We start from the raw sequence: 26,671 nt of genomic DNA, 5'->3' as shown, positions 1-26,671 counted from the left end.
AAGCCATTTTTAGCTTTTTTTTTTTTTTTTTTTTTTAGTTTCAAGACTAATGAGCAGTGTGGACTGAGGGTAGAGCAATGGCTTAAGCTAGATTCCCTGCATCTTTTTTTCCATGATGCCAGCTTCTAAGTATCATTTCCAAGAAAACTGATGGTATTTATTTATTTATTTTTAGAAGTTTTATTTATTAATTTTATGTATATGAATACATTGTCGTTGTCTTCAGACACACCAGAAGAGGGCATCAAATCCCATTACAGATGGTTGTGAGCCACCATGTGGTTGCTGGGAATTGAACTCAGGACCTCTGGAAAAGCAGTCAGTGCGCTTAACCACCGAGCCATGTCTCCAGGTAGATTTTATTTATGTGACAAATTCTTGCTATGTGGCCCAAACTGGCTTTAAATTCATAGCAGTCTCCCTCCTTAGGCCAAGGGTTCAGACATACATTGCTGTGCCTTGTTTCTTCATTTAAGAGAACAGAATTATTGTTCTTTAGAAGGAGAGAAGCCTGGGAAGCTCCACGAAGATTTAAACATACCCATACAAACCCAAGTGTACAGAATAGTGGACGTCTAAAATGAATCCTTCATCTGTTGTTTACATAGAGCAGCTGGAGTCCTGCAGGCATAAGGACCCCAGCAGCTTTCCTAGTTCCGCAATGCTCATCAGGGTCAGCCACAGCACCCTGGTATGTGACTAAGGAGTGACTTCAGAGGAGTTTAGCCCCTGGTGCCTGCCCTCAGCTCTCTGAGTCCCTCCAATTAGATCTCAGATGCCTCAGAGCCTCAAAGACTTAGGTGACTTCCACAAATGTCAGTGCTCCTTTCTAGCTTGTAAGTGCCATACTCTGCAACTTTCTGACAGCCTTGTAGAAATTAAGCGCCTCTTCCCCTTCCCAAAGCCCCTATTGTTCTGCCTGGGAAGGGTCCTTTCATAACACTGCTCATGATGTACCTTTAAAATTCCAAATCTTGCCAGGCGGTGGTGGTGCACACCTTTAATCCCAGCACTTGGCAGAGGCAGATGCCAGAGGGCAGAGGGTAGGAGCAGAGGGGCAGAGAGGCAGAGATAGGCAGATCTCTGTGAGTTCAAGACCAGTCAGTTCCAGGACAGTCAGGGCTATTGCACAGAGAAACCCTGTTTCTAAATAAATAAATAAATAAATAAATAAATAACCAACCACATATTTTCCCACAGTTTATTGTCAGTTTTGTGTGTATGTGTGTATGGAGGGTGGGGTGTGGGTATGGGTGGGCTAGTGTGTCCATGGAAGCCAGAATAAGGCATCAGACCCCCTGAAATTGGAGTTACAGATGATTGTGAGCTGCCTGACATGAGTTCTCTGGGAAAGCAGGAATTGCTCTTAACTTCTGAGCTATCCCTTTAGCCCCGAAAATCTAAATTACCTAGGGAGAGATAACTCCTACTAGGTAACTATAGTACCAAGTGCTTAGAATCATGCTAATAGCTTACTTGTGTCCTGTACACTAAAAATTGACTAGGTTTAATATCTTTTGGGGGTGCAGAGGAATTTCACCTCTCACGCAATTACTAGATTTTGTATGGCTTTTTTTTTTTTTTTTTTTTTTTTTTTTTTTTTTTTTTACTTGAAAGCCCATTAAATCACTCAACCAATTGTGGGAGAGAGCCTGACAAGAACAGATGCACATAGGATGGGCTCCGACTTGAGTCCATAAACCAGAAAAAGTGCAGAAAACACTCGCCTGCTCGGTCTGTAGAGGGCCGTGAGATCCAGGCTGAAGGGCAACAAAAGATACGGAATCATACTTTGAAAGTTTCTGTTTCCAGTATTTGGTTTGCTCTCCTCCTGCCCCATGTCTTGGGAGGAGCTAACCAAACATTGGACCCTGTGGAGATCTGGGAGTTCCTGACGAGCCTTGCAAAGCAAAATGTGAGCAAGAACACGACTATATCAATCATAAGTGAGGTTTGGGTTTTTTGGATGATTCTGTATACACATCCCACTATGGTATCCACTCCCCACTTTAAGACTTAGGTGGAGGAAGCCCATGTGTGGAAGACTCATTTCCTTTGCATGATGCCTGGTTTCCAAATTCCCTTTCTGTCACTATGCTGACCTACATACACAGCACCCTTGGGCAAAGGCCTTGTCTCTGTGTATAAGGTATTGTACAGTTTTCTTTTCCCGGCAGAGATTTAGTTTCACTTCAGGGATGGGACAAAGCAGGCAACTCCTCCATGAATCATTATGTAGGCACCGAGACTAGCACGTGGCAGGAGGGAACTTCCAGACACTGAGATACAGTGGACAGACAGGATGGTAATGATAGTCTGTAGGTCCACCAGCCTACAATTCAGGAATCAGGTTCACTCTGGTTCATGCGAGAATATCGGACTCTTGTCCATACAGCCAGAGTTAGAAAAAGCTTGTAAGGGTATTGGGAATAAACAACTTAAATTTGTGCTAACTAGTAATTAGTGAAATTTTCAGTTTAACAGGAAGAGATCGAAAACCAAGTATTTCCAAGTGGCAGAACAATATTAATAATGTTATTTTACAACTTTATTTAGTTGGTTTTTTAAACGCATAATTCAAAAGTGATTGTGAATATTTAATTTTACTAAGTATGAAGAACATTTTCATCATCTGCTTTAAGATATTTGTGTAGAATGATCTGATTTCCAAAAGAAAGGCACAGTTCAAATTGTCCACAGGGAATGAATCTTGACAGTGCCTCCCAGTTTAGTCAGTGTGCTTCCTATCCGTGTTCCATTTAATTTGTTGGGTGGGATAGCCCCTGAGGGAAACTGGTATGACTGTAAAGCCTTCAGCTATCCCAGAAGAAAGTCACAAAGCTGCTCTCAAAATTGATGCTTCCTGCTGGGGTGTTGTAATGCATGCTTTTAATTCTACCACTCATGAGGCAGAGGCAGGAGGATTGCTGTGACTCAAACAACTAAATTGATGCCTTCTTTTCTTACCATTGTCTTTCAGCATTGGAGTCTTCTTGCAATCCAGACCAACCAAGGAAACACACGCACTTTTGCATGTATACATGTTGAAACCAGCAACAACAATCAAACTGCCCACCACACCCCTTCTACATTTCTCTGCCATAGGCTAAACGGTTTCCAAATGAAAACTTCTAGACTCTCAGTAGCCTGCTCTTCCTTCTCTGGATGTTCGCTTCATGTAGCCTCCTCTGTAAAGGTTATTAAGGGGATCTTCACCTGTGAGAAGTCTGGGCAGTCAGGCCAAACAAGAGGCACACGGTCAAGGACCAGCTGATATATTATTATTTAATATGGTGCTTTTCTCCAGGTACACCTTACCTTAAGTAGGTTGTATACACACCCCCAAAGAGGTAATGATTTTCATAGTGTAACAACAATATAGACTTTAGCTGGCAAACCTCTTCAGTTCTTCAGTTCTTCAATTCTTCAGTCCTTCCTTCCTTCCTTCCTTCCTTCCTTCCTTCCTTCCTTCCTTCCTTCCTTCCTTCCTCCCTCCCTCCTTCTGTCTCTCTCTCTTCTCTCTTTCTTTCTTTCTTTCTTTCTTTCTTTCTTTCTTTCTTTCTTTCTTTCTTTCTTTCTTTCTTTCTTTCTTTCTTTCTTTTTTGAGAAGGTCTCCATCTCCCTATGTAGCCCTGGCTGTTTGGGAACTCACAATGTAGAGCAGTCTGGCCTTGAACTCAGACATCCTCCCGCCTTTGCCTCCTGGGTGCTGGCTGGGATGTACCAGCATGCCCCTTCAATTCTCATTTCTGACAGATTTAATCATAATCACTTGTTAGATAAAAAAGTTCAGTATTAGAAATATGCTAAGTACTGTTCAGAACATTTTCCATATATTAATACGGTCATTCCTCATAATCACTCAGATGCAGAAAGAGGAGCCCGGCAATAATCTAAGACCTCACATCTGTTAGAGAAGGAACAGGGACTCAGACTTGGGTAGGCTGTCAGTAGAGCTAGACCATGAACCAGGATACTGAACTTACACTTAAACTGACACTAAGTTCTTTCTAGTCATTGTACTATGTTTCCAGCTACTTTCCCTTCGTTGTAATCCCTAAGGGAAGGAAAACTTACTCAGCAATAGAGATCCAAATTATCATATTCTAGTTCTAGATTTGCAAATGACAACGAGCAGGTTTGGGAATGAGGATCTCCTGGTTTTGTCATCTGTATGATGAGTTTAAAATAACGACTCAATGCACAAAAATTATTTTTGAGTTAAATGACTTTACAAAGGTAAAGGTACCTGTTATATTGACAAGTTAACTTAGCTCTCTGTGTATTCACTTGGTTTAATTATTCTTTCATCTTACTGGGCATGGTGCTAGGGAACATAAGCCGTCCAAAACCAGGAGACTTCTTAATCAGTTGATCCTCTAGTCAGTCCTGAGGGCAGTCTTTTTGGTTTTTGTTTTGTTTTGTTTTGTTTTAACAACACAAGGTCTCACTTCAGCTCTGTCTGTCCTAGAACTTACTATATAGACCAGTCTGGCTGTCGATTCACAGAGATTTACCTACCTTCCAAGTGCTAAATCACCCTATACCTGACTTACAGGACAGCATTGATGGACTCTAAGTTCCCATGATTTAGGACCCTAGTATACCATTGTAGCCTGCTGTAACTGAAGGCAAAAATGCTTGAAGTCTCCCCAAATGTCTTAGGGATTCTATTGCTATGATAAAATACCATGACCAAATCATGGAGAGGATAAGTGGTTTTTTTTTCCCCCTCGAGACAGGGTTTCTCTGTGTAGCCCTGGAACTCACTCTGTAGACAAGGCTGACCTTGAACTCAGAAATCCGCGTGCCTCTGCCTCCCAAGTGCTGGGATTAAAGGTGTGTCCCACCATAGATAGCTTATAGTCTGTCATCCAAGGAAGTCAGGGTAGAACTCACCATAGGATCCTGGATGTAGTAACTTGTGCAGAAGCCAGGGGGAAATGCGGTGTACTATGGCTTGCTCAGTTTGCTTTCTTACAGCACCCAGAACCCAGGGATGTCACCACCCACTGTGGGATGGGCCCTTCCACAATACCCCATAGAGTTTCCTACTACTAAGCTTATGGAGACATTTTCTCAGTTGTGAGTCCCTCACTCTAACTTGTATCGAATTGACATAAAACTAGCTAGCACACAAATAAAGGGGACCTTGGTGACCCTCTAGAAGGAATGGGAGTAGTGAGGCACCTGAAATCAGAGCAGACATGTTGTCGGGGGGAATCCGCAGCCAGTGTGGGGGAAACTCTGTGATGCTCCCTGGTTGGAGAGCTCTCCATTCCACTATGTACTCCCGAACAGCAGAAGCAGCTTTCCTAGGAGGCTGCCAGGTCACCAGAATGTTGTCCATGTTCTCTGACTTTGCAGAGACCTGGTGAGGAGCCAGCAACCCTTTGGGGGTGAGGAAGAGGAAGGACAAACCAAGAGTGATAAAGTTGAAAACAGGAACTGGAGAGACAACACTAAAGAGTCAATAAAGTGTCTGAGGACCCTAGTTCAATCCCCATAACCCACTGGGGTAAGCCAGGCATGGCTGGCTTGGTGGTGTATACTTGCAGTACCAGTGCTGGGAGGCATAGACAGAAAGATCCCTGAGGGTATCTGGCCAGCCAGCCTAGCCTACTCAATGAGCTCTAGGCCAGTGAGGGACTTTCTCCTCTCTCTCTCTCTCTCTCTCTCTCTCTCTCTCTCTCTCTCTCTCTCTCTCTCTTCCTCCCTTCCTCTCTCTTTCTTCCTCCCTCCCTTCCCTCCCTCCTTCCTCTCTCTCTCCCAAAGCATGGTCTAGATAGTGAAGAAGTAATGACCTTCACCCAAGGTTATCCTGTGGCTACGTGAACCGGTGTCCTCTGCAAGGCACTAACCTTGAATATACATAGAGATTTAAAGTGCTAATAATTTATTTAGATGTTAAAGTGATTTAAACAATAATCTTTCCTGTATTGTCTCTTTTTGCATTCATTAATAGAGGTTAATTGATCCCATAAAGTAGATTGGACAGCTTGCCTTACTTTCTATTATCTATAGGAATTTGAATAAAATAAGATCATATATTCTTTCAGGATTCAATTGTACAGTGGTTTATGCCTGAGGATTTTTTAAAAAGAGCATAGAGGTTAACTCTAACTTCAACAATGATTATTATTTTTGTTAAACATTGACAATTTTTCATGTTGTCCTCTGACATACATGTGCACTGTGGCATGCACATAAACACACACTAAATAAATGAATCTATTACCTACCTACCTACCTACCTACCTACCTACCTACCTACCTACCATCTATTTCTCTATTTTGGTTTCTCTGTGAAGCCCTGGGTGTCCTGGTATTACAGGGAGAAACCAACATGCCTAGCTTGACAATACATATAAATAGTGAAGTTCTCTGGTCAAAAGATATGTTCATATTTAGCAATTTTAGTGTATTGCCAAATTGCTTTTCAAAAAGTTGTACCAATGTACACACTCACAAAGCACACATAAAAATAGTTTTTACCATCATGGAACACACTCATTCTCACACTCTCAGCCTGACTGGACTTTTCAAAATTTGCATCTTATTGATTGCTAGCTAAGTAGACATTTTCATCACTCTCTTGTTACTTTCATAATGGGGGGGGGTCATGAATATATACATAGATGTACATGGATATATACTGAGTGTATAATATACACGTAGGGCCTTGTATATATTAAAAAGTGCTCTCTGACCTAGGTAGGCTGGGCTCTTGTACTTTCCTTTTTGAGTTGTGTTCTCACATCTCTGACATATCATGTATTTTAGAAAAAAAGTATGTAGATTAATAGACACATAAATATAGAGACACATATCAATTGTCTTTATGTTAAAATGTAAGATATATAAACTTTTAATTTTATATTATATATAATATTTACAATATACTCTAATATATTTTAATGTTAATTATATAATTTAATATTATATAAGTATATAATACACATTATATCAGTTATTATATAAATATATAGTTCTATAAAATACATATGTAATATAATTATATAATAATACTATATATTATAATGTTACATAATGTTATATATAAACTATTATATAATATGTAATAGAACTTTTATTTGCATTTTAAGCTTCCCTGGCATCTTTCTTCTTTTTGAGATATGACATTACCACAAAACCTATGGTGGCTTCTAGCTTGCAAAGATCTTGCCTTTGCGCCCTGATACATGCACTATCATGTCTACTACTCATGTTTCTTAAGATAAAATCATTTCACAGTGCATGAACTTGGAAGTATTTTCCCATAGTTAGGAAATTTACTTTTTCCTTCATGTTTCTGCCTTGGGTGCTTCTCCCACAGGAGAAAGGGATTACTCACTGCCTAGTGAACAACTTTTCATCTTCAGGAAGGGAATGTGGCTGCCAGAAGTATGTTTCTGAGCCTTCTTTGCAGCTGGGTGTGGCCAGGTGAGTGGTGTGGGCCAGCAAGTGGCAGCAAGTGCAAAGCGGCTGTGCACTGGGGTGAGCTCCTGGGCCTGGAGCCACACCCTTCTGCCTCCTCTCTGTTCTGCTGCCTACGAAGGAACAGCTAGAGCTCTGTCAGCCTTTTTGGACCATTTCCCTCTGAGGATGAATGTCAACTTTGAGAGAGAGAGAGAGAGAGAGAGAGAGAGAGAGAGAGAGAGAGAGAGAGAGAGAGAGAGAAGCCTGGAGTACTGCTGTAACCACCAGGAGCTATCTGTCCATGTAACCATGTGAACCTCTTTCATGTGAGAGGGCAAAGAATCCACAGTAGTCAGGCCTTCAGTCACTGATACCCACATTTACTTATAGTTTCTTCTAGCTGTTTCATTGAGTGTTCTTAAAATATAACAAAGATTTAATGCTGCATCTAAAATAATAATGTTTTGGAACTGCAGAAATGACTCAGCTATTAAGAGCACTAGCTGCTCTTCCAAAGGACTCATGTTAGATTCTCAGCATACATTGAGGCTCACAAATCATCTGTAACTCCAGATCCAGGGCATCAGATGCCCTCCATAGGCACTGCATGCAGATGATAAACAGACATCCCTGCAGGCAAAAGATCTATGCTAGCTGCATATGTATCGAAAGATGGCCTAGTCGGCCATCAATGGAAAGAGAGGCCCATTGGACTTGCAAACTTTATATGCCCCAATATAGGGGAATGCCAGGGCCAAAAGAATGGGAATGGGTGGGTAGGGAAGTGGGGGGCGCTATGGGGGACTTTTGGGATAGTATTGGAAATGTAATTGAGGAAAATATGTAATAAAAATATTAAAAAAAAAAAGATCTATGCACATAAAAGAATAAGTAAATCTTTATAGAATAAAACCAAATACAATCGGCAAAAAGTTAATGAAATGATTCTTAATGATATTCTGCTATACTCACAGATTGGAGCCTACCCCAGTCATCATCAGAGAGACTTCATCTAGCACCAGATAAGAGCAGAGGCAGAGACCCACAGTTACACATTAGTCAGAGCTTAGGGAGCCCTATGGAACAGGGTGAGGCAGGATTATAGGGGTCAGAGGGGTTGAGGACACCAAGGCAACACAGTCCACAGAATCAACTAAGTAGGGTTCCTAGAGGCTCACAGAGACTGCAGAAATAATCATGCAATGGATTGGGCCAGGTCCTCTGAATGTATGTTATCGTTGTGTAGCTTGGTGTTCTCGTGGGACTCCTAACCCTGGGAGTGGGGCTGTTTCTGACACTTTGCCTGCTCTTGAGACCCTTTTTCTCCTACTGGGATGCCTTGGTCTGAGGGTTTGGGCCTTGTCTGATTGCAGTTTGTTATGCTGTGTTTGATTGATGTCCTGGGAGGCCTGAAGGAAAGCAGAGAAGGAGTGGTTCTGGGGGAGAGGGGACATGTGGAGGGAAACTTGGAGGGGTGGAGAGAGGGAAAACTGGGGTTGGGATGTAATGTATGGGAGAAGAATAAAAAGAAAGAGAACCAAAAAAACAAAAAAACAAAAAACAAAAAAACCCCAAAAAACAAAAACCAAAAAAACTATAAAAACCCTAATGTTTTGGTAGAAATTTCTTCAATCTGATGATTGTTAGACCCATGTATAATAACATTATGACACCAAATTATGAGAAAGGGCCCAGTTATAATGTTCTATTCTACTTAGACTTTTTTTTTTTTTAAACAGTGCAGACCTTGAGTCATAGCATGAGATTCATTTCCAAAGCTATTCATGGTCTTTTATTTGAGAAGATATTATAAATGTGAGACTGTACAGCTAGTTGATTTTTTTGTTGTTGTAGAAAACAACTGTATATATATTTAAATGTATGTAGTAAAGAACAGAATTTCACTAAGGTCAGAGTTTCATTTTAATACTCTTGATTTTTAAATATAAGTCTATAAATGTTTTTTTCCCTAGAATTTAACAATATATATTGTTATTGAATATGTAAAAATTTCTAGCTGGAAAATATTACTCTTTAATTTAATGTAACTTTCTTTACTAGTAGTTATATAAGACTATAATCCCTCAGTGATCTTCAAGACAATCTTATGAAGAAGTTGAAGCTCAGAGGGTTTAATTGACTTGTTCAAGGTCATCCCAGGATAACAGGAAAAGACAGCTGTGGACTCCAAAGTCTAAACTCTTGGCTACTCATACCAGGCTCTGGCCTTCACCTGCAGGAAGCAAACGGTGAAGGAGACAGTTTCCCACAGGTAATGCTAAGGTCAGTGGGTACCTACCAGTGCCACATAGGTCCACTATGTTAATGTGAGTGGGTGCAGAAGCGCCTTTCGAGTTGGCTGCAGACACAGATGCCATCCAAGCCCCAGTTCTGGGGATGACCCTGGTCCAGGAGGTGTGTCTTGTAGTATTCTGCAGTGTTGTTTTCTTTGTCACCTCTTGTAATGTCACCTGATAGTGGAGGATCTTCCCCCTTGCCTCTGATGGATTCAGACTCTGTAACAAGACATATACACACATCCTTACTCTCAGACAAGAGCATGGTCACTCTCTGTGGCTGGACTGCCCGGCCCTGCTGCAGTTGACTCTACTATATGACCTTTTTATTTATATCTTCTCATCTCCATTGTATACTTTCATTCAGTGATTCACATCCTCACACTTTCATTTTAGTAGATAAAGTTAAACCAGTGAACATTTTAAAAAGATAATAGAAAATGCAATGCTGCTTGAAACAGCCATCCCAAGACTTCCAGGAGCTAAACGAGTAAAATTGATACTTAGGAACTTGAATTAGCCATCTGTGCTGGGACCCTAGTTCCAAACTGCAAAATTTTGATTGAGATCATTTGGGAACAAACCTACAAAGTAAGCAGAAACTATCTGATATTACTCTCCGGTCTGTACAGTGTTTTGTCCAATGGTCATGGCAAATGAAAGCACAGACTACAAAGAGTTGTCAGGTCTAACCCTGGTAGTGCCCATGGCTACCTACTGCAGAAAGAAGGCAGGGCTTACAGGTTTAAGTGACATAGTTTTCTGGGCACAACTATCCGTTCATGGCAGGAGACACTGTCCGAGGACCAGCCAATGCCCTTGCTCTGGTTTCTCACTTACCAGGAGGCCGAATAATGCAGTTTCTCTGCCCAAAGAGTTTGAGCTGACACGAACATCTGGTACACTTCAGTTCTTTCACTTTAAGTGAACAAACCAGCTTTCTGATTGTAATTTGGATTCTGAGACATTTAGCACAGGAGAAAGACTGTTCTGATGTGCTGAGTCAGGACTTCCGGCTGGCCTAGTGGCTGTATTCTTACTGTAAATTAATGAGCTCTCAGTTTTGTATACTGCTGTTTCTGGGAGCTTAGTTAATGTAAGATGCAAATCTGTTGGGGGAAACTCTTTGGTCCCCAAGCCCAGTGTACTGGGTGAAGACCGTGCTGCTGGGGAACTCTTGGAGACAATTGAGCATTGTCCTGAAGTCGTCTTTTCAGGTATCCATTACAATCAATCTCACTGCCTGTTTGAAGATTGTATAAGCAAGTGCGTGCTTTTAATCATATTCCCCAGTTGTATGTGTGTGTGCGTGCTCAAGCACGCGTTTGTCTTTTTTTTTTTTTTTAAAACAGGATCTCACTGTGCAACCCTAGCTGATTTAGAACTCGCTACATAAACCAGGCTGACCTCAAATTTGTGTTCGCCCTCCTGGGATTATAGGTGTGCACCACCACACCCAGCCATGCAAGTGCTTTTTGTAGTATGATGTTCTAACAAACACCATATTAATAAGCCTGGCCTTTATCAAAGGAGAAAAAGAACAAAGATGAAGCAAACGCTTGTACAGAAACCATCCTCTGGCAGGAAGGGGGAGCTTTGTGAACAGTTAACCTGAGGAAAGACTTGGTGGGAGAAATCAGACCGTCTGTGTTAGATACACACTTGTCTTTGAACCTATAGGGCTGGCAAGGAAGGATGGTGTAAGAGACAGCTGAGGGGATGCCTTTCTGGAACGAGTGCTTGCTTCCATCTGTAGTGTTTTTTTTTTTTTTTTTTCTTTTCTCCCTCTGCTGTGATGTGTTGCTCCTAAGGCCTGAGACAGTGAGGTTCAGGCCGCCACAATTTACAGATAGAATCCCCCGTCACCTTTCCAGCCCAAAGTTGCAAAGCACCTTCTCCAGTCCAGAGGTTATGACCCACTCTGACACACAGCGTCAGCTAAGAGCCTGAGTTTAGCAATTTGGAATGGGTGGGGATAAGATTTCTTTTCCCCAAGAGCCAAAAGGCTCTGAATCACAGGAGATGAACTCTGAAGGTGTACGACTTTCCGAGCCAATTGGCTCTGTAGATAAATGTATTTGCACTCCAGTGGCACTCGTCTGAGACAGTGATAAGGGAGAGAAAGAACATTTTTTTTAACCATGAGCTTTACATTTCTTGTCATGTTTAGGTTTTCTCATTTCCCATTCTGAGGAGTGAGCCCAGGCTGCTGCGTAATTAGCTCAAGCCCTACCCAGGGAGAAGACATATGAGAGCGTAGAACGCCCCCTGGTGGGCAGAGGCGAGCAGCGTTAATTGGAGTGTGCAGCCCTCAATCTTGGTAGGGTTTCTAACACCTGGATCTCTTCTAACAGAGTGTGGACCTCAGGCCAATGTTCATACATGATAAGAGCATGCTACAAGACAGTGCCATCCTTTTGATTTCCTTCTCCAGTTTTCTCTCTGCACTGTATGGAAACACTGTAAATGAAGAACGTCCTGGCTAATCCTATGGTAAAGGCTCTCAGCATCAAAAATAACTTGGGGAACAAAACCTGAGACCGTCTTAACACCTAAACATGAGAAGAACAGAATTTGACATATCTCAGAATGTGACACACTTGATTTGAATTTTTAAGTTAAAAATCTACCAGAGGAAGGCGCCTCTGAATGGATAAACTATTTATTATTAAGACTTCGACAAAACCTGTTGTATTTATTTTAAAGTAAAGCTTGACTCCTAGATGCAAACGAGGAAAAAAAGGAAAACCAGGTGGCAGTGTGGCATAGTGGACAGAGTGCTGGCTCTAATGTCAGAAGGGAAAAACTGTTAGAGTTTGGCTAATGTCAAAGAAGAGCAGCCCCTTCCAAAGCTCAGACGTTTGGACACATTAGGCACAGCTCTTCTTGCTTGGATTGCTGCTGATTTTGTGCATGTGTGATGCTGGGGATTGAATAAGGCCTTGTGCATGCTAGTATGGGCTCTTCACACTGAGCTGTATCCCCAGCCTCGATGCTTAGTAGGAGGACCTTTGATTTTCTCACTTCTCTGTGTAACATCTGCCACACAGAGTTCCTTTTCATCACTTTGAGACAGAATAGCCCTACTTTCAAAATAAGGATAATAACAACAACTCTTGGCTTCTCCTTTGGCCCTCTGTGAAATTTCTACTGATGTTAGGGCTATATACAAAGTACATAGAATTTGTGAGTTGAAAACTGAATATTGGGTTGGCAGGATTGCTCAGTGGTTAAAGAGGTATTTGCTAGTATGCCTGATGATTTGAGTTCAATTTCTGACACCCACATGGTGGAAGGAGAGAACAGGCATCCACACTATGAATGGCACATGCATACAACCTCAAATAAATAAATATAGAAGCAACAGCAGCAACAACAAACACAAAACAAAACAAAACCCCACACAAACTTGAGTACCTTCATTTTGGAATTCATAACTTATATTCAGCAACCCTAGTACAAAGAGGAGAAATAGGAAGCAGTCATGCTGTTGGGTTGCCTTACTGAGATGAGGGTTCACTGTGTTGCCCAGGAGAGCCTTAAGTTCCTAGGCTCACTGATTGCCCTGAATCAGTGTTTTTAGTAGTCAGGACTGTAGGTGCATCACAGTCTTATTCTAATTTTGATTTAAAATGTTAAGCATCACTCTACGGCAATCTTCGATGTGTGTGTTCTCCCTCCCTTGCAGGCTATCAGCTCACCTGACATCCTCATGGGTTTGAACAAAGCTTGCCACATCACAGGAATGCTGCTCTGACTTTCTCTAATTACCTTGTGAATCTTCATGATAGTCTCGTGTCCTGTACATTAGTATTATCTTAAGTTAACTCATAATGAAAGTATGTACCAAGAGCTTAAACACCTTGCTCAAGAACACATGAGATCCACCACTATTTAGCTGCAACAGAGTCACATAGAGAGTCCTGCTTTCTAATTAGGTCATTGCTACCCCTGGCATATCCCTCAACTGCCACAGAATGATTCCTCAGGTCAGCAACCAGCACCCTTAGTGACCCAGAACTCCAAACCCCAGCCATATAGAGAACCTATCTGCTTGTCTGGTCACTGGCCAGTGCTCCTGCTGATCCAGAATTTCACCCCCGTCCAGGCGACACATGGAGATCACTTCTGCTGATCACTTTTCAGATCAGAGACTGACACTCCTGCTAATACTAGTACCTCATCCTCAGCTGTCATAGAGTCAACTTGCTTATCAGATCAAAGGCCAGAACTCCTAATGATCCTGATGCTCTACCACCTGGCTACCACAGTACTGCACAGAGATCCCATCAGCTCCTTAGGTCAAAGGCTAGTAGCTCAGCTGACTCTGGCACTCTTTCTCTTTGGTACTACAGGATCACATTGAATGCTGGCTCATGAGGTCAGATGCCACACTCCCACTCCTGAGGCATCTCGCTTGTCAGCTGGTATAGCTTATCTACTTGTGAGGTTAGAGGTTGTGCACCCTGTAGCCAAGCTGATACCACCTCTGCTACCCTACCACCCACCAGTACTGAGTGTTCCCATGGATGAACTTCAGGCATCTCATAGCTGACTCCAAACCAGCTAAGGTACATTAATGCCAAGGCATAGATACAAATAATCTCTCAATATAGGTGGTCTAGACACTCAAACCAAAAATCAACCAGTGGACTATCTCCAGATGTGTAAATCTCAACTCAAAAAGGCAAACAACACAAAAACCAAGACACTATGCTGCCTCTCAGAATTGCCACACCCGCAGTGATGGCCCCTAGAGAAAGTAGTCCACAGAACTATAAATGTGTTCAAGGAATTCAAAGAGGACATAAGTAAATCCCAGAAATGAATTTGGAGAGGACAGGAATAACTCCTAAATGAAGCCCAAGAGAATTTGTTTGTATAAACAACTTGAATAAAATAAAGAAGTCAATTCAGGATACAAAAATAAGTTCAATAAAGAAATAGAAGTACTGAGCAAAAAGCAACCTGAAATGAATAGAAGTGAAATATTAACTAAGTCAAATAATAAGAAAAATCTCAGTGGAAAAACCTCACCCATGGAATGGGCCATGTAGACCACAAAATACTTGAGAGAAGCTATAAGACTGTATCATTTAATTCAGGAAATTGATTACATTTTATTTATAAGATTTATTTATTATGAGCATTTGTTTGCATGCATGTATGTACACTATGTATATCATATGCATGTCTAATACCCAGGGAGGTCAGAGCAGGCATGGATCTCCTAAAACTGTGTTTGCAGATGGGGGCATGTGGGTGCTGGGAACTGAACCGGTGCTCTGCAAGAGCAACAAGTATTCTTTTTTTTTTTTTAAATGGTTCTTTTTTTTTTTTTTAAAGATTTATTTATTCATTACATGTAAGTACACTGCAGCTGTCTTCAGACACACCAGAAGAGGGAGTCAGATCTTGTTAAGGATGGTTGTGAGCCACCATGTGGTTGCTGGGATTTGAACTAAGGACCTTTGGAAGAGCAGTCGGGTGCTCTTACCTGCTGAGCCATCTCACCAGCCCACAACAAGTATTCTTAAAAACACTGAGCCATCTCTTCAGCTCAAGTGGCAAAATTTTAAAAACATAATCTTTGTGACACTTTCAAATGGTCAATATATGTACTTTGGGGATAGAAGAAAGAGACGAAAGCCATGTCAAAGGCGTAGCAAATATAGAAACTTTAAAAGCCAGAAACACAAGCCAGGCAGTGGTAATGCATGCCTTTAATTCCTTCACTCTGGAGGCAGAGGCAGGCAGATCTCTGTTAGTCTACAGATCGAGTTCTAGGACAGCCAGGACTACACAGAAACCCTGCCTTGGAAAACAAAATAACAAAAAGCCCAAAACACTTGGGAAGATATATTCAAGCTATGGAAGATCACAGATGCCAACCCAAGACTACCTATACCGGACAAAACTGTCATAATTAAAGGAAAAAGAAAAGCTCCCCATAAAAAAAGCAAGCTAAGGAATTTATGAGCATTAGGTCAGCTCAACAGAGGATATTGGAAGGAAGATTATAGTTGAAAGAGGAATAAACATATTCAGGAGGCTCCAGGAGGTGGGATAAATGATGCTAACAGTTGTTCTGTACATAAGGACTAAGAACACTGAGCACTGCACAACCACCGCATGATGAGAATTAATTTACAGCTTTCAGTACCCTGAATTTTAATGGTCTCAATATCTCAATCAACAGACACAGACTAGAAGATTGGATTAGAAAACAGGAGCCCTCCTAAGGCTGGTGAGAGGAAGAAAGTGGTATCCAAGCAAATGGAACCAAGAAACAAACAGGTCCTGCTACTGTGACATCTGACAATATAGACTTCAAACCAAATTTAGTCAGAAGAGATGAAAATCACTTCATACTGATTGAGGAGGAGACAATCCAACAAGGGACACGAGAATTCTAAGCATCTGAGGACTGAACAGAGGCGCATTCGATTTCAAAAAACAACTCTTATTAGATGCAAAGTCACAGATTAACCATGACACAGCAATAGGAAATGATTTCAATACCGGACTGTCACCCAAAGATAAGTCATGCCAACAACAAAAACAACAACAATTAGAGGGACACTGGAATTAAATGACATCATAGGTCAAATGTACCGGACAGACATCTATAGACACTCCACCTCAACAGGACAAAATAGTCTTTTGTCTAAGCAACCGTAAAACTATCTAAAATAGATCACATATTGGATCACGTGGAAAGGAAGCCTCAATAAAGACGAGACAATTGAAATAGCTTCTTGCATTCTGTCTTACACTGTGGTTTAAAACTAGGGATCGGCAGCAAGAAAAACTACAGAAAAAATATAAACTCATAGAGATTAAACAACACACTCTTGAATGATGAATACTTAAGGCAAAAAAATTTAGAAGGAAATTTAAAAGTTATAGACTCAAATGAACATAAAATTACAGCATACTAAAGTGTATGAAATAAAATGAATGCAGTCCTAAGAGGGAACTTTGTAGTTTTAAATGCCTACATTAAAAACAAATCAAAGAAATTAAAATGAATAATTTAAAAATAAATCTTAAGGATTTGGAAAAGCAAAAACAAGCCAAACCTAAAAGTAATAATCAGGAAGAAATAATTTGTAGTAGTGCTAAAGTTAATAAAATAAAAATGAATAAAAAACACAATACAAAGAAACACTGTGTTGCAAACCAAATTCAAGAACGTATAAAAATGATCATTTACCTTGGTCAAGTAGCATTTATTCCAGAGATTCGGAAATTGCTCAGTAAACAAAACCTAGTAAATGTTATAAATTATATAAAAGGGCTTGAGGACAGAAACCACAGTCATCCCAATAAAGGCAGGAAAGGCTTTTGACAAAAGACAGCATCCTTTCTGTTAAAAGCTCTGAAGAAATTTGAAATGGAAGAAAAATGTCTTACACAATACAGGGTATATATAAGACACATCCACAGCTGACATTATATTTAAAGTGAGATAGATGCAAACAAGGCAAGCATATCTACTTAATCCACTCATATTTAATATAGTGTTAGAATATTAGCTAAAACAAAGTGGAAATTTCTGGTTTCTTTGGAGACTCGGTTGTGTCATGTGATGTTTTTCTGGAAGCTGTCTTATGAAAGAATGTTTTGCTGAGGCAGACACTTGAGAGGACATGTGATGTTCAGAAAGCGTATAAGTAGAATCCCTCAGGCAGTGAACGACACTCTTGCATTGATTTACCTTGTAATGCTTTGCTGGTTACTTGTTGTGACTTCATAGAGAAAAAAATGCCAAAGAACTTCTTGTATTATTCTGGCTGCTTCTTGCTGCTTCCAGGGACTAGTGCTTATTTGGCAGAGCCTCAAAGTTTTTGTCTGGATTAAGCTGTTACTACTTATACATGTTTGGTGTTTGCTGACTGGACTGGACTGCCACTACTGACTCATGTGTGGAATTGCCCCAAAGAACTAATTCTAAACAGTTCCACATCTCCTGTCTTCTATTAATCTTTCCTCTCCCCTACCTTTGGTTAGTGGGCTATAAGGGAGATTGAAGCATTTAAGAACCATTATTAAAGTAGATCTTGAAAAGTCTAAGCCTAGAAAGAAACAACAAGAGAAGAAAATAAAAGGAGTACAAATAGTAAAGTGAGAAATTAAAGTATATCTATTTGTAGATTGTCTGATTGTATGTATGAGACCCTAAAAATTCTATCAGAAAACATTTAGAACTAATAAACTCTCATGAAATTGGCCAGATACAAAAGGAACACACAAAAGTCATTAGCTTTCCTATGTATCAATGATGGGCAAACCGAAAAAACAAACAAACAAACAAACAAACAAACAAAAAACAAAAAACAAAAAACAAAAAACAAAACAAAAAAAACCCCAGGGGAATAATCTCACAATAAGTAAAAGAATAAACTAAGAATGTAAAAACTTTAACTTTTTAAATTACATTTTACTTATTGTGTATTCATTAGCTTGTGTATTATAGGTGAGTATACATAGTTTATGTATGGTGGCTAGTGCCCAACTTGTGAGAGTCAGTTCTTTCCTTCAACATGTGGCCCCAAGGATAAAACTAAAGCCATCAGGCTTGACAGTAGGCACTTTCACCCACCAAGCTCTCTCACTCTCTTTATAATGAAAACTTTAAAACACTTAAGAAAGAAATTGAAAAGGACAGTAGGCTTCCCATGCTCGTGGATCAGACAAACCAATATTGTAAAAATGGACATTTTACCAAAAGCAACCTAAAGATTCAGTGCAATCCCATCAAAAATTCCAGTTGCATTCTTCACAGAAATGGAAAAAACAAATCTTGAAATTCCTATGAAATTAAACAAGAGACCTTACAGAGCCAAACAATCCTGAGCAACATGAATCCTGCTCAAGGCATCGCCCAATATGATTTCAACGTAGTTTATGGAGCCACTGTGATAAAAAGAACATGGTGTTGGTGCAAAAACAGACATGCAAATAAACAGAATAGAATAGAGGATCCAGAGGCCTGGCAAAATGACTCAGTAGATAATAGCACACACTACTCTTGTGGAAGACCCAAGTTCTGTTTCTATCATGTATATGGATGGTTCAAGACCACCTGTAACTTCAGCTCCAGGGGATGTGTCTTAGGGTTTCTATTGCTGTGAAGAGATGCCATGACCACAGCAACTCTTATAAAGGAAATCGTATAATTGGGGCTAGTTTATAGTTTAGAGGTTTAGTCCATTCTTGTTTAGTCCATTTTTGTTGGGAAGCACGCTAGCATGCAGGCAGACATTGTATTTGAGAAGGAGCCAGGAAGACTAAAATGTCACATTGGACCGGGGAAGCTCATTCTTAGTGATACATATCCTCCAACAAAGCCACACCCACTTCAACAAGAGCACATCTCCTAATAGTGCCACTCCCAATGAGCCTGTAGGGGCCATTTCCCTTCAAGCCACAGGCTCTGAAGCTCTCTTCTAGCCTTTCTGAGCATTCATTACAGTCTTGATGTACACACACATGAACACACACATCCATAAACACACACACACACATACACATAATAAAAAATAAAAATATTTTGTAAAAGAAAAAGAATAGAGGACCTAGGTACAAGTTCCAAGTCCATGTAACTAAAATCACCTAAATTTTGATCAAGATGCCAAAAAATACATACATATTGGGAAAAGAAAGCTTCTTCAACAATGGGTATAGGAAAATTGGATATCTATGTGCAAAAGAAAAAGAACCCTAAGTTACTGCCTCACCTTATACAAAAATTGACACTAAATGGATCAAGGACCTCAAGACCCAAATCTCTGAAAATGCCAAAGGAGAGAATACGATTTTATGAGTAAGACTCCAGTTGTGTAGAAGATATGGTAAATGGCGGATAATTGGGTTTTCAGGAAATTAAAAAGCTCTGTGCAGCTGTCAAACAAGTGAGAATGTAGCCCATATAATGTTCACTATTCATACATCAGACAAGAGATTTATATCTTGAATCTACAATGAACCCAAGAAACTCAACATTGGGTATGATATAATGTCAAACATCTTTAATGCCAGCATTCTGGAGGGAGAGGCAGGCAGGACTCTGTGAGTTTGAGACCAGCTGGTCTATATAGTGAGTTATAGGCTAGCCAAGGCTACATAGAGAGACCCTACCTAAAAATCTAACAAACAATTAAAGAGGAACAGGGGAAGGAAGGGAGTTTGTGTGGGTTAACTTGAACTAAGGATGTATGAAAAACTCCCATAAAAACCCACTACTTTGTAGGCTAATTAAAAAATATGACATTTTTTGAAAAAAGGACCTTGAACACAGGTGCCCTGCCTGGGTGGCAATGTTTCCATAGAAGATATTTATTAAATAAAAATCTCAGTGCCAGGTACAGGGTATTTCCCCATGAGTTATTGGATAGAAGTTCCCCCAAATAACTCTCCCCAAACAACACAGGCTATTGACATTGCTATTGTTCTTGGTTGCTCACCAGAATTAAATGGTAAGAAATGAAACACTTTGCTTATAGGACATAGAGAAATCAAACTGGAACTGACTTGAAAATGTGTTCCCTGTTGACCAATGTTCATAGTGTTGGAAGGTGCTGTGCATGCAGCTGTGAAGAAAAGCCTGCATGCTACAAGACATGTTGGGATGACATGTCCACTGGTGAAACAGTGACTTGAAGGTTATGGGGCAACCAGCCACTTGGGGATGAGATTTGATCCCTGTTACACAGTAGGGAATGTATGCCTGATACTGTGAACCTGGACAGAAGCCCATGGTTGAGGCGACCAAAGGCCCTAGAGAGACCCACTATTGCTGTCTTTCTCAATGGACATGCTGTTAAACTAGCTTCTAAATATTTAAACACAGATTAGTGCTGACTAAAACTTGTCTAGAGAAGTATCTCTCTGCAGTGGTCAGCAGCTAAAGTACTGAAAACAAGTTACTCTTGCGTATTCAACTCTAACGGGGACATCTATATCAGATGCATATCCAGGACTCAGAAAACACTGCAGAAGAGGGTGTAGAAAGAATATAAGAATTTCCTCGGTTTCTGTTGTTATGTCCCTGTTTAGAAGGGGGAACAAAATACAGGAGGAACTATAGAGACAAAGTGGGGAGACAGATGGAAATGCCATCCAGAGACTGCCCCACCTGGGGAAAGATCCCATATACAGTCACCACACCCAGACACTATTGTAGATGCCAAGAAGTGCATGCTGACAGGAGCCTGATACAGCTGTCTCTGAGAGACTCTGCCACAGCCTGACAAGTACAGAGGCAGATGCTCTCAGACAACCATTGTACTGAGCATGGAATCCCCAATGGAGGAGTTAGAGAAAGGACTGAAGGAGATGAAGGGGTTTGTAACCCCATAGGAAGAATAACAATATCAACCAACCAGACACCCCTCCCCCATGATCTTCATGATCTTCCAGGGACTAAACCACCAACCAAGGAATACACATGGAGGAACCCATTGCTCCAGCCGCATAAGGAGCAGAGGATGGCCTCAAATAATAGGATTAGAGAATAAAAGAAGACATTGCAGGAAATACCAACGAAATGCAGAAAATCATAAAGCTATACCTTTAAAAGCTACATTCCACTAGATTGGGAAAAAAAGGAAAATAGATAACTTTCTAGATGTCTACGAACTACAAAACTTAAACCAAGATAAGAGAACTAATTTTAACAGATCTGTAACAAACAATGAAAATGGAGCCATAATTAAAAAAAGATCCAGGTCCATATGGACTCACTGTAGAATTCTACAAGGCTTTTAAAGAAGAACTACCACCAATACTTTTAAAAATTATTTTGTAAAATGAGAGGGAAAGGAAGATCCTAAACTACAAAGCCAGTTTATTTTAATAGCAAATGCAGGTAAAGACAAAACAACAAAAGAAACGTATATGACAACTGTAGAGCAATCTCTCTGATGAACATAAACGTAAACATCCTCAACAAAATATTTTTATTTTATCTTATTTTTTAAAGATCTACTTATTATAAGTACACTGTGGCTGTCTTCAGACACAGCAGAAGAAGGCATCGGATCTCATTACGGATGGTTGTGAGCCACCATATGGTTGCTGGGATTTGAACTCAGGACCTTTGGAAGAGCAGTCAGTGCTTTTAACCGCTGAGCCATCTCTCTAATATTATCTCTCTAATATTTTTAAACAGAACACAACAAAAATGTCATTAGTCATGACCAAATTGACTTTATACCAGTGGTGCAAGGATTGTTCAACACATGTAAAGGAAAGAAATTACATGATCACTGCCATAGATGCTGAAAAAGCATTTAAAATTCTGGAGAATATTGAGATAGAGAAAAAAAGTTCAACCTGACAAAGGTTGCATATGCAATCCTATTAAGATCATGAGCACAGGCATTTTTAAGTTATAGCTGGAGTAATAGACAAGAGAAGGAAAGGAAAGTAAATACAAGTAGGAAAGGAAGAATTCAAAATTCTCTATTTGCAGATAATATAGTTCAGTACATAAGATAAAGAGTCTACAAGAAAAACCCCTGGAGCTGATAAACATTTTCAATAAGGTGGCTGGATACAGAATAAATATGAAAATCAGTACCCTTCTATGGTGGTTTATATAGGTTTGCCCCCCATAGACTCATGTATTTGAGGGCTTGGCCTATGGGGTGTGGCACTATTAGAAAGTGTGGCCTTGGTGGAGGAAGTGTTTCAGTGTGGGGGTGGGCTTTGAGGTCTCCTAGTGCTTAAGCTCCTCCTAGTCTGGAAGAGCTTCCTCCTGGCTGCCCGAGGAAGACTGTTTCCTCCCTGCTGCCTGCAGATCAAGATGTAGAACTCTCAGCTCCTCCAGCACCATGTCTACCTGCATGCTTCCATCCTTCCTGCCATGATAATGGACTGAACCTCTGAAACTGTAAGCCAGCCCCAATTAAATGTTTCTCTTTATAAGACTTGTCTTGATTATGGTATCTCTTCGTAGCAGTAAAACACTAACTAAGGCATCTTCCTATATACTAATGGGAATCATTCTGAGAAAAAAAATCAGGAAATTAATCCACTCATAACAGCTTCAGAAACAAAATAGATAAAACCCCACAAACTCATCTTGGAATAAATTTAAGGAAGGAAACAATAGACCTTTACAAATGAAAACTCTTAAAACATGGAAGAAAGAAATTGAGGAGTACACTAGAACTGACAAATTGAATCTTATAAAATTAAAACGCTTCTGTATAGCAAAGGAAACTGTAAATTAAGCATCAACGGGGGTGGACAGGAGAAAATTTTTGCCAGCTACACATCTGACAGAGGGTACAAAGAGAGCTAATACAAACAAACAAACAAATACACATACAAACAAGTAAATAAAATCTAAACATCATAAAAACATTCACAAAATGAGCTATGGAACTGAGCAGGGGGCTAATACATATTTAAAAAAATGTTCAACATCCTTAGCCATCAGGGAACTGCAGACTAAAACTAGATTTAGATTCTAAAAGTAGATTTGAGATTCTACTTCACCACTGACACAATGGCTCTTATCAAGAAAACAGAGAACAACAATTGCTAGTGAGAATGTGGGGCAAGGGGACTTCTTTAGTCACTGCTGTTTGGAGAGTGCCAGGAGCCACAGGAGAGTAAACTGGGACAGTCACTATGGAAATCAGTATGGGGCTTTTCCCATAGAGCTGCAGTAAAGCTGCCTTTGACTCAGCTGGATCACTCCTAGACATGTGCTCAACGTGTCTACCTTATAGCAGAGACACTTGGAATTAGCCTAGATGTTCATCAACAAATGAATGGATGGTGAATATGTGATGTGCATAACACACACACACACACACACAAATGGAAAATTCCTTAGCTGCAAAGAATATTATAATTGAAGGAAAAAATGAATGGGGTTGGAAAATATACTAAGTGAAATAAATAATCCAGACCCAGAAAGACAAACATCTCATGTATTTTTTTTTTTTTTGTATGTGGATTCCAAGTTTGATTTCTTTTTTATTTCAGTATTTAAGCTGGAATGGGAATCTGCCAAGGCCCAGATGCAAGAAAAGGGTCATGCAGAGGCCTGAGGGTGGAGGTAAGAGGCTTTAATTAGGGAATAGTATAATTCATATGATATGAAGATTGAGATAGGAATACTGAGCAAGGGAGTCTAAACAGGGATAGGGTGGAGAGATGGGAAAAGAAAATGATAGAATGGATGGTAAACTAAAACTAAGGATGCATGAAAAATATACAGAAACATAGGACATTATAAACTAACTACAGTATGATTTATAGAGGTAAAAATAAAATAATTTGAATGGTGAGTGGATAATGCTGCATCAGAAGCCAAATGATATTAAATGAAAATCTCAGTGCCATGTGTGGGACGTCTTTCTTTGAATTAGAAAGGTCAGGGAGGTCGAGAGGTCCCCCTAAACCAATTCAGGCTATTACTATTTTGCTTGGTTGCCCACTAGAACTAGATTGTAAGATATCACCATTGTTGAATTGTTGAAGGTATTGTTGAAGACAACACATACTTCGGTGGTAGGGCACAGTGAAATCAAGATGGAATCTTCTCCTCTGTTATCTAATGTTCCCAGTCCCAGAAGACACAATTCAGGCCACTAGGGGAATGTCATCAACAGTCTTACCCTGATGTGGCTCCTGTGAGGCAAATGTACTCACTGATGGAAGAGTATAGCACTCTTCCATCTGTTGGAGGGCAAGATATCAAGTAATAACTTCCTGTTTGGAGTTGAGGCCTGTTTTTAGGAGAGAATCCATATCCAGTATATAAACTGGCCAAAAGCCAGTGGTTGGGGAGAACACACAGGGAATGTACCCATTGTTTCTTAAATGGACACACTGTCAAAATGCCTTCCCAGTATTTCTATTTCTACCCATAGGCCAGTACTGCTCTTTAGCAGAAGGGAAGTGGGCATGGTTAAGGCAAACACCCATAACTGGCAACAAGGCTAAGAATAAGTGACTGTTGAGTGCTCAGACTCAAACGGGGCATCTCTATCATTCCCTTCAATGCCCAGTGAGTTGGGAAGACGAAGGATGTTGTAAAACACTGTCTTTTGGTAACTGAGATTATAAAATCACAGTAGCCGTGGTTACCTGAACAAGACATGTGCAAGATTAAGTCTGTCAGCATCCCATCCAGGATAGGGGAGACTCGTGAGTGCTTACGCCTCCTTGAGGAGCTTCTGGTCTTTTTGTTTGTTTGTTTGTTTTTTTCGAGACAGGGTTTCTCTGTATAGCCCTGGCTGTCCTGGAACTCACTCTGTAGACCAGGCTGGCTTCAAACTCAGAAATCCACCTGCCTCTGCCTCCCAAGTGCTGGGATTAAAGGCGTGCACCACCACACCCGGCTCCCAAGGAGCTTCTTTAGTGGGTTGCTATGGCAGGGAGTCATTTTCCTCAGTGGTGTAGCCACTGCAAATTGCACAGCCTCCAGTAAATAACACTCTACCATGCTTGTGTATACCAGCTTAGTTGAACTCAGTGGGTCACACACACATGAACAAAGACCTGAAAGTGTGAGCAGAGCTAGTTAGGAAGAAACAAGGAGTTTAGTGTGTGTGTGTGTGTGTGTGTGTGTGTGTGTGTGTGTGTTGGGGGCTGGAGGTAGGCAACAGAGGATAATGGGTGTGAATCTTGGCAAAATACATTGTGTGCATATATGACATTAAATAACTATATTGTATATGTATATGAAATGGTCAAAATAAACTAAAAACTTATAACACACAGACAGCACACACACACACACACACCGACAGCACACACACACACACACACACACATTACTTACACATATATATACCACAGATATATAAACATAGAAATACACACACAGACCCATACACATGTGCGCACACACACACATCACATGACAGAGAAACAGAGAACTTGAACTAGGTAGTACAGATTTCTTTATACTAGAAGATAGACTCTTAGCTGGACCAGCTAGCATTTATATGAGCTATACCCAAGGTGCTTCTGAGCTGATTGACTCAAGAATGTAATCTCATGGCCATTGCCTGGTGTCATGATTTCTATCTTGCTTTGCAGCTAGAAATGCTATAAAGTATGGGAACCTTTTATGAAATAGAACTATTTTCTCTTCTGTTTCTGCTTTCTAGTTTGGTAACTCTCTGCCCTCAATGGCATCATTTTCGTCCTTGGCCACTTTCTGCTCTCTAATCAGAACCCCTTACCTTTTAGCTGGAATAATGTGTAGTTAGCAACTGGGGAAGAGCAACCTTTTCTTTCCAAGGTAAATATCCTTGGAAATGTTGTGTTGGTAACTGAGAGGGCAAGGACTGGAAAGGAAAGAGGAGAGCATGGAACCCTGCAGTAAAATCAACATTTCACCATTGCTCTTGTTGTTGATTTTTGTTTGTTTGCTGTCGTTATTTTGAGAAGGTCTGTAATTTCAGTGTTTCAAAACCTGCGGCAGGTCGATCGCTTCAGGTTCTAAGCCACCCTAGACACTAGAGAGCGTTCAAGGTCAACCTGAAGCCCTGTCTTAAACAACAAACAACCAAACAACAACATAATCCCCCTGAAACTAAAACTCAAGTCAAAACAAGTTAAGTATGGCTAGAAGAACATTTTAAAGCCCACACATGGTTCTTATCAGTGGCTTGTCTTTCATTTATACAGAACAGTGGTTCATTAAGGTCATACTTTTCATAATGAAGTTTCAGTTCTAGGTCTCCCAACAAGTGTTCTCTCACCCCTGTCCTGGGGAACTCATGATTCTGGGTCTAGCTCTAGCCTCAGTGGCTGTGACATCCCTCCACGGTTTCTTATTATTTATTCCGGATCTATTGGGTGATTGACCAGAATCTCTTGGTTTACTCTTGAACTCTTCCTAGGCATGCATCCTTGTCACCCTGTGTCTATGTCTGCTTCCCTGCTGGCCTGTGAGCTTTAGGATTCAAGGCCAGGGTACG

At 40.5% G+C, this 26,671-nt stretch overlaps 1 protein-coding gene across 1 annotated transcript in view; it reads right to left on the bottom strand.

Moving 5' to 3' along the window:
• Il12rb2 (interleukin 12 receptor subunit beta 2) overlaps nucleotides 1-26,671 on the bottom strand; it is an 80,779-nt gene that overhangs the window by 12,720 nt on the left and 41,388 nt on the right. The window contains exons 9-10 of the mRNA XM_085840547.1: nucleotides 9,719-9,935; nucleotides 5,191-5,391 (exon numbers count right to left, since the gene is read on the bottom strand). Coding sequence (XP_085696673.1) covers nucleotides 5,191-5,391; nucleotides 9,719-9,935 — 418 coding nt within the window. The remainder of the gene's footprint in view (nucleotides 1-5,190; nucleotides 5,392-9,718; nucleotides 9,936-26,671) is intronic.

This window comes from Mus caroli, unplaced genomic scaffold (assembly GCF_978045245.1).
Source record: "Mus caroli unplaced genomic scaffold, Mus_caroli_1 scaffold_7, whole genome shotgun sequence".
Classification (NCBI taxonomy): domain Eukaryota; kingdom Metazoa; phylum Chordata; class Mammalia; order Rodentia; family Muridae; genus Mus; species Mus caroli.
Note: the sequence above shows the minus strand (reverse complement) of the source record. Positions and strands in the feature narration are given on the sequence as shown.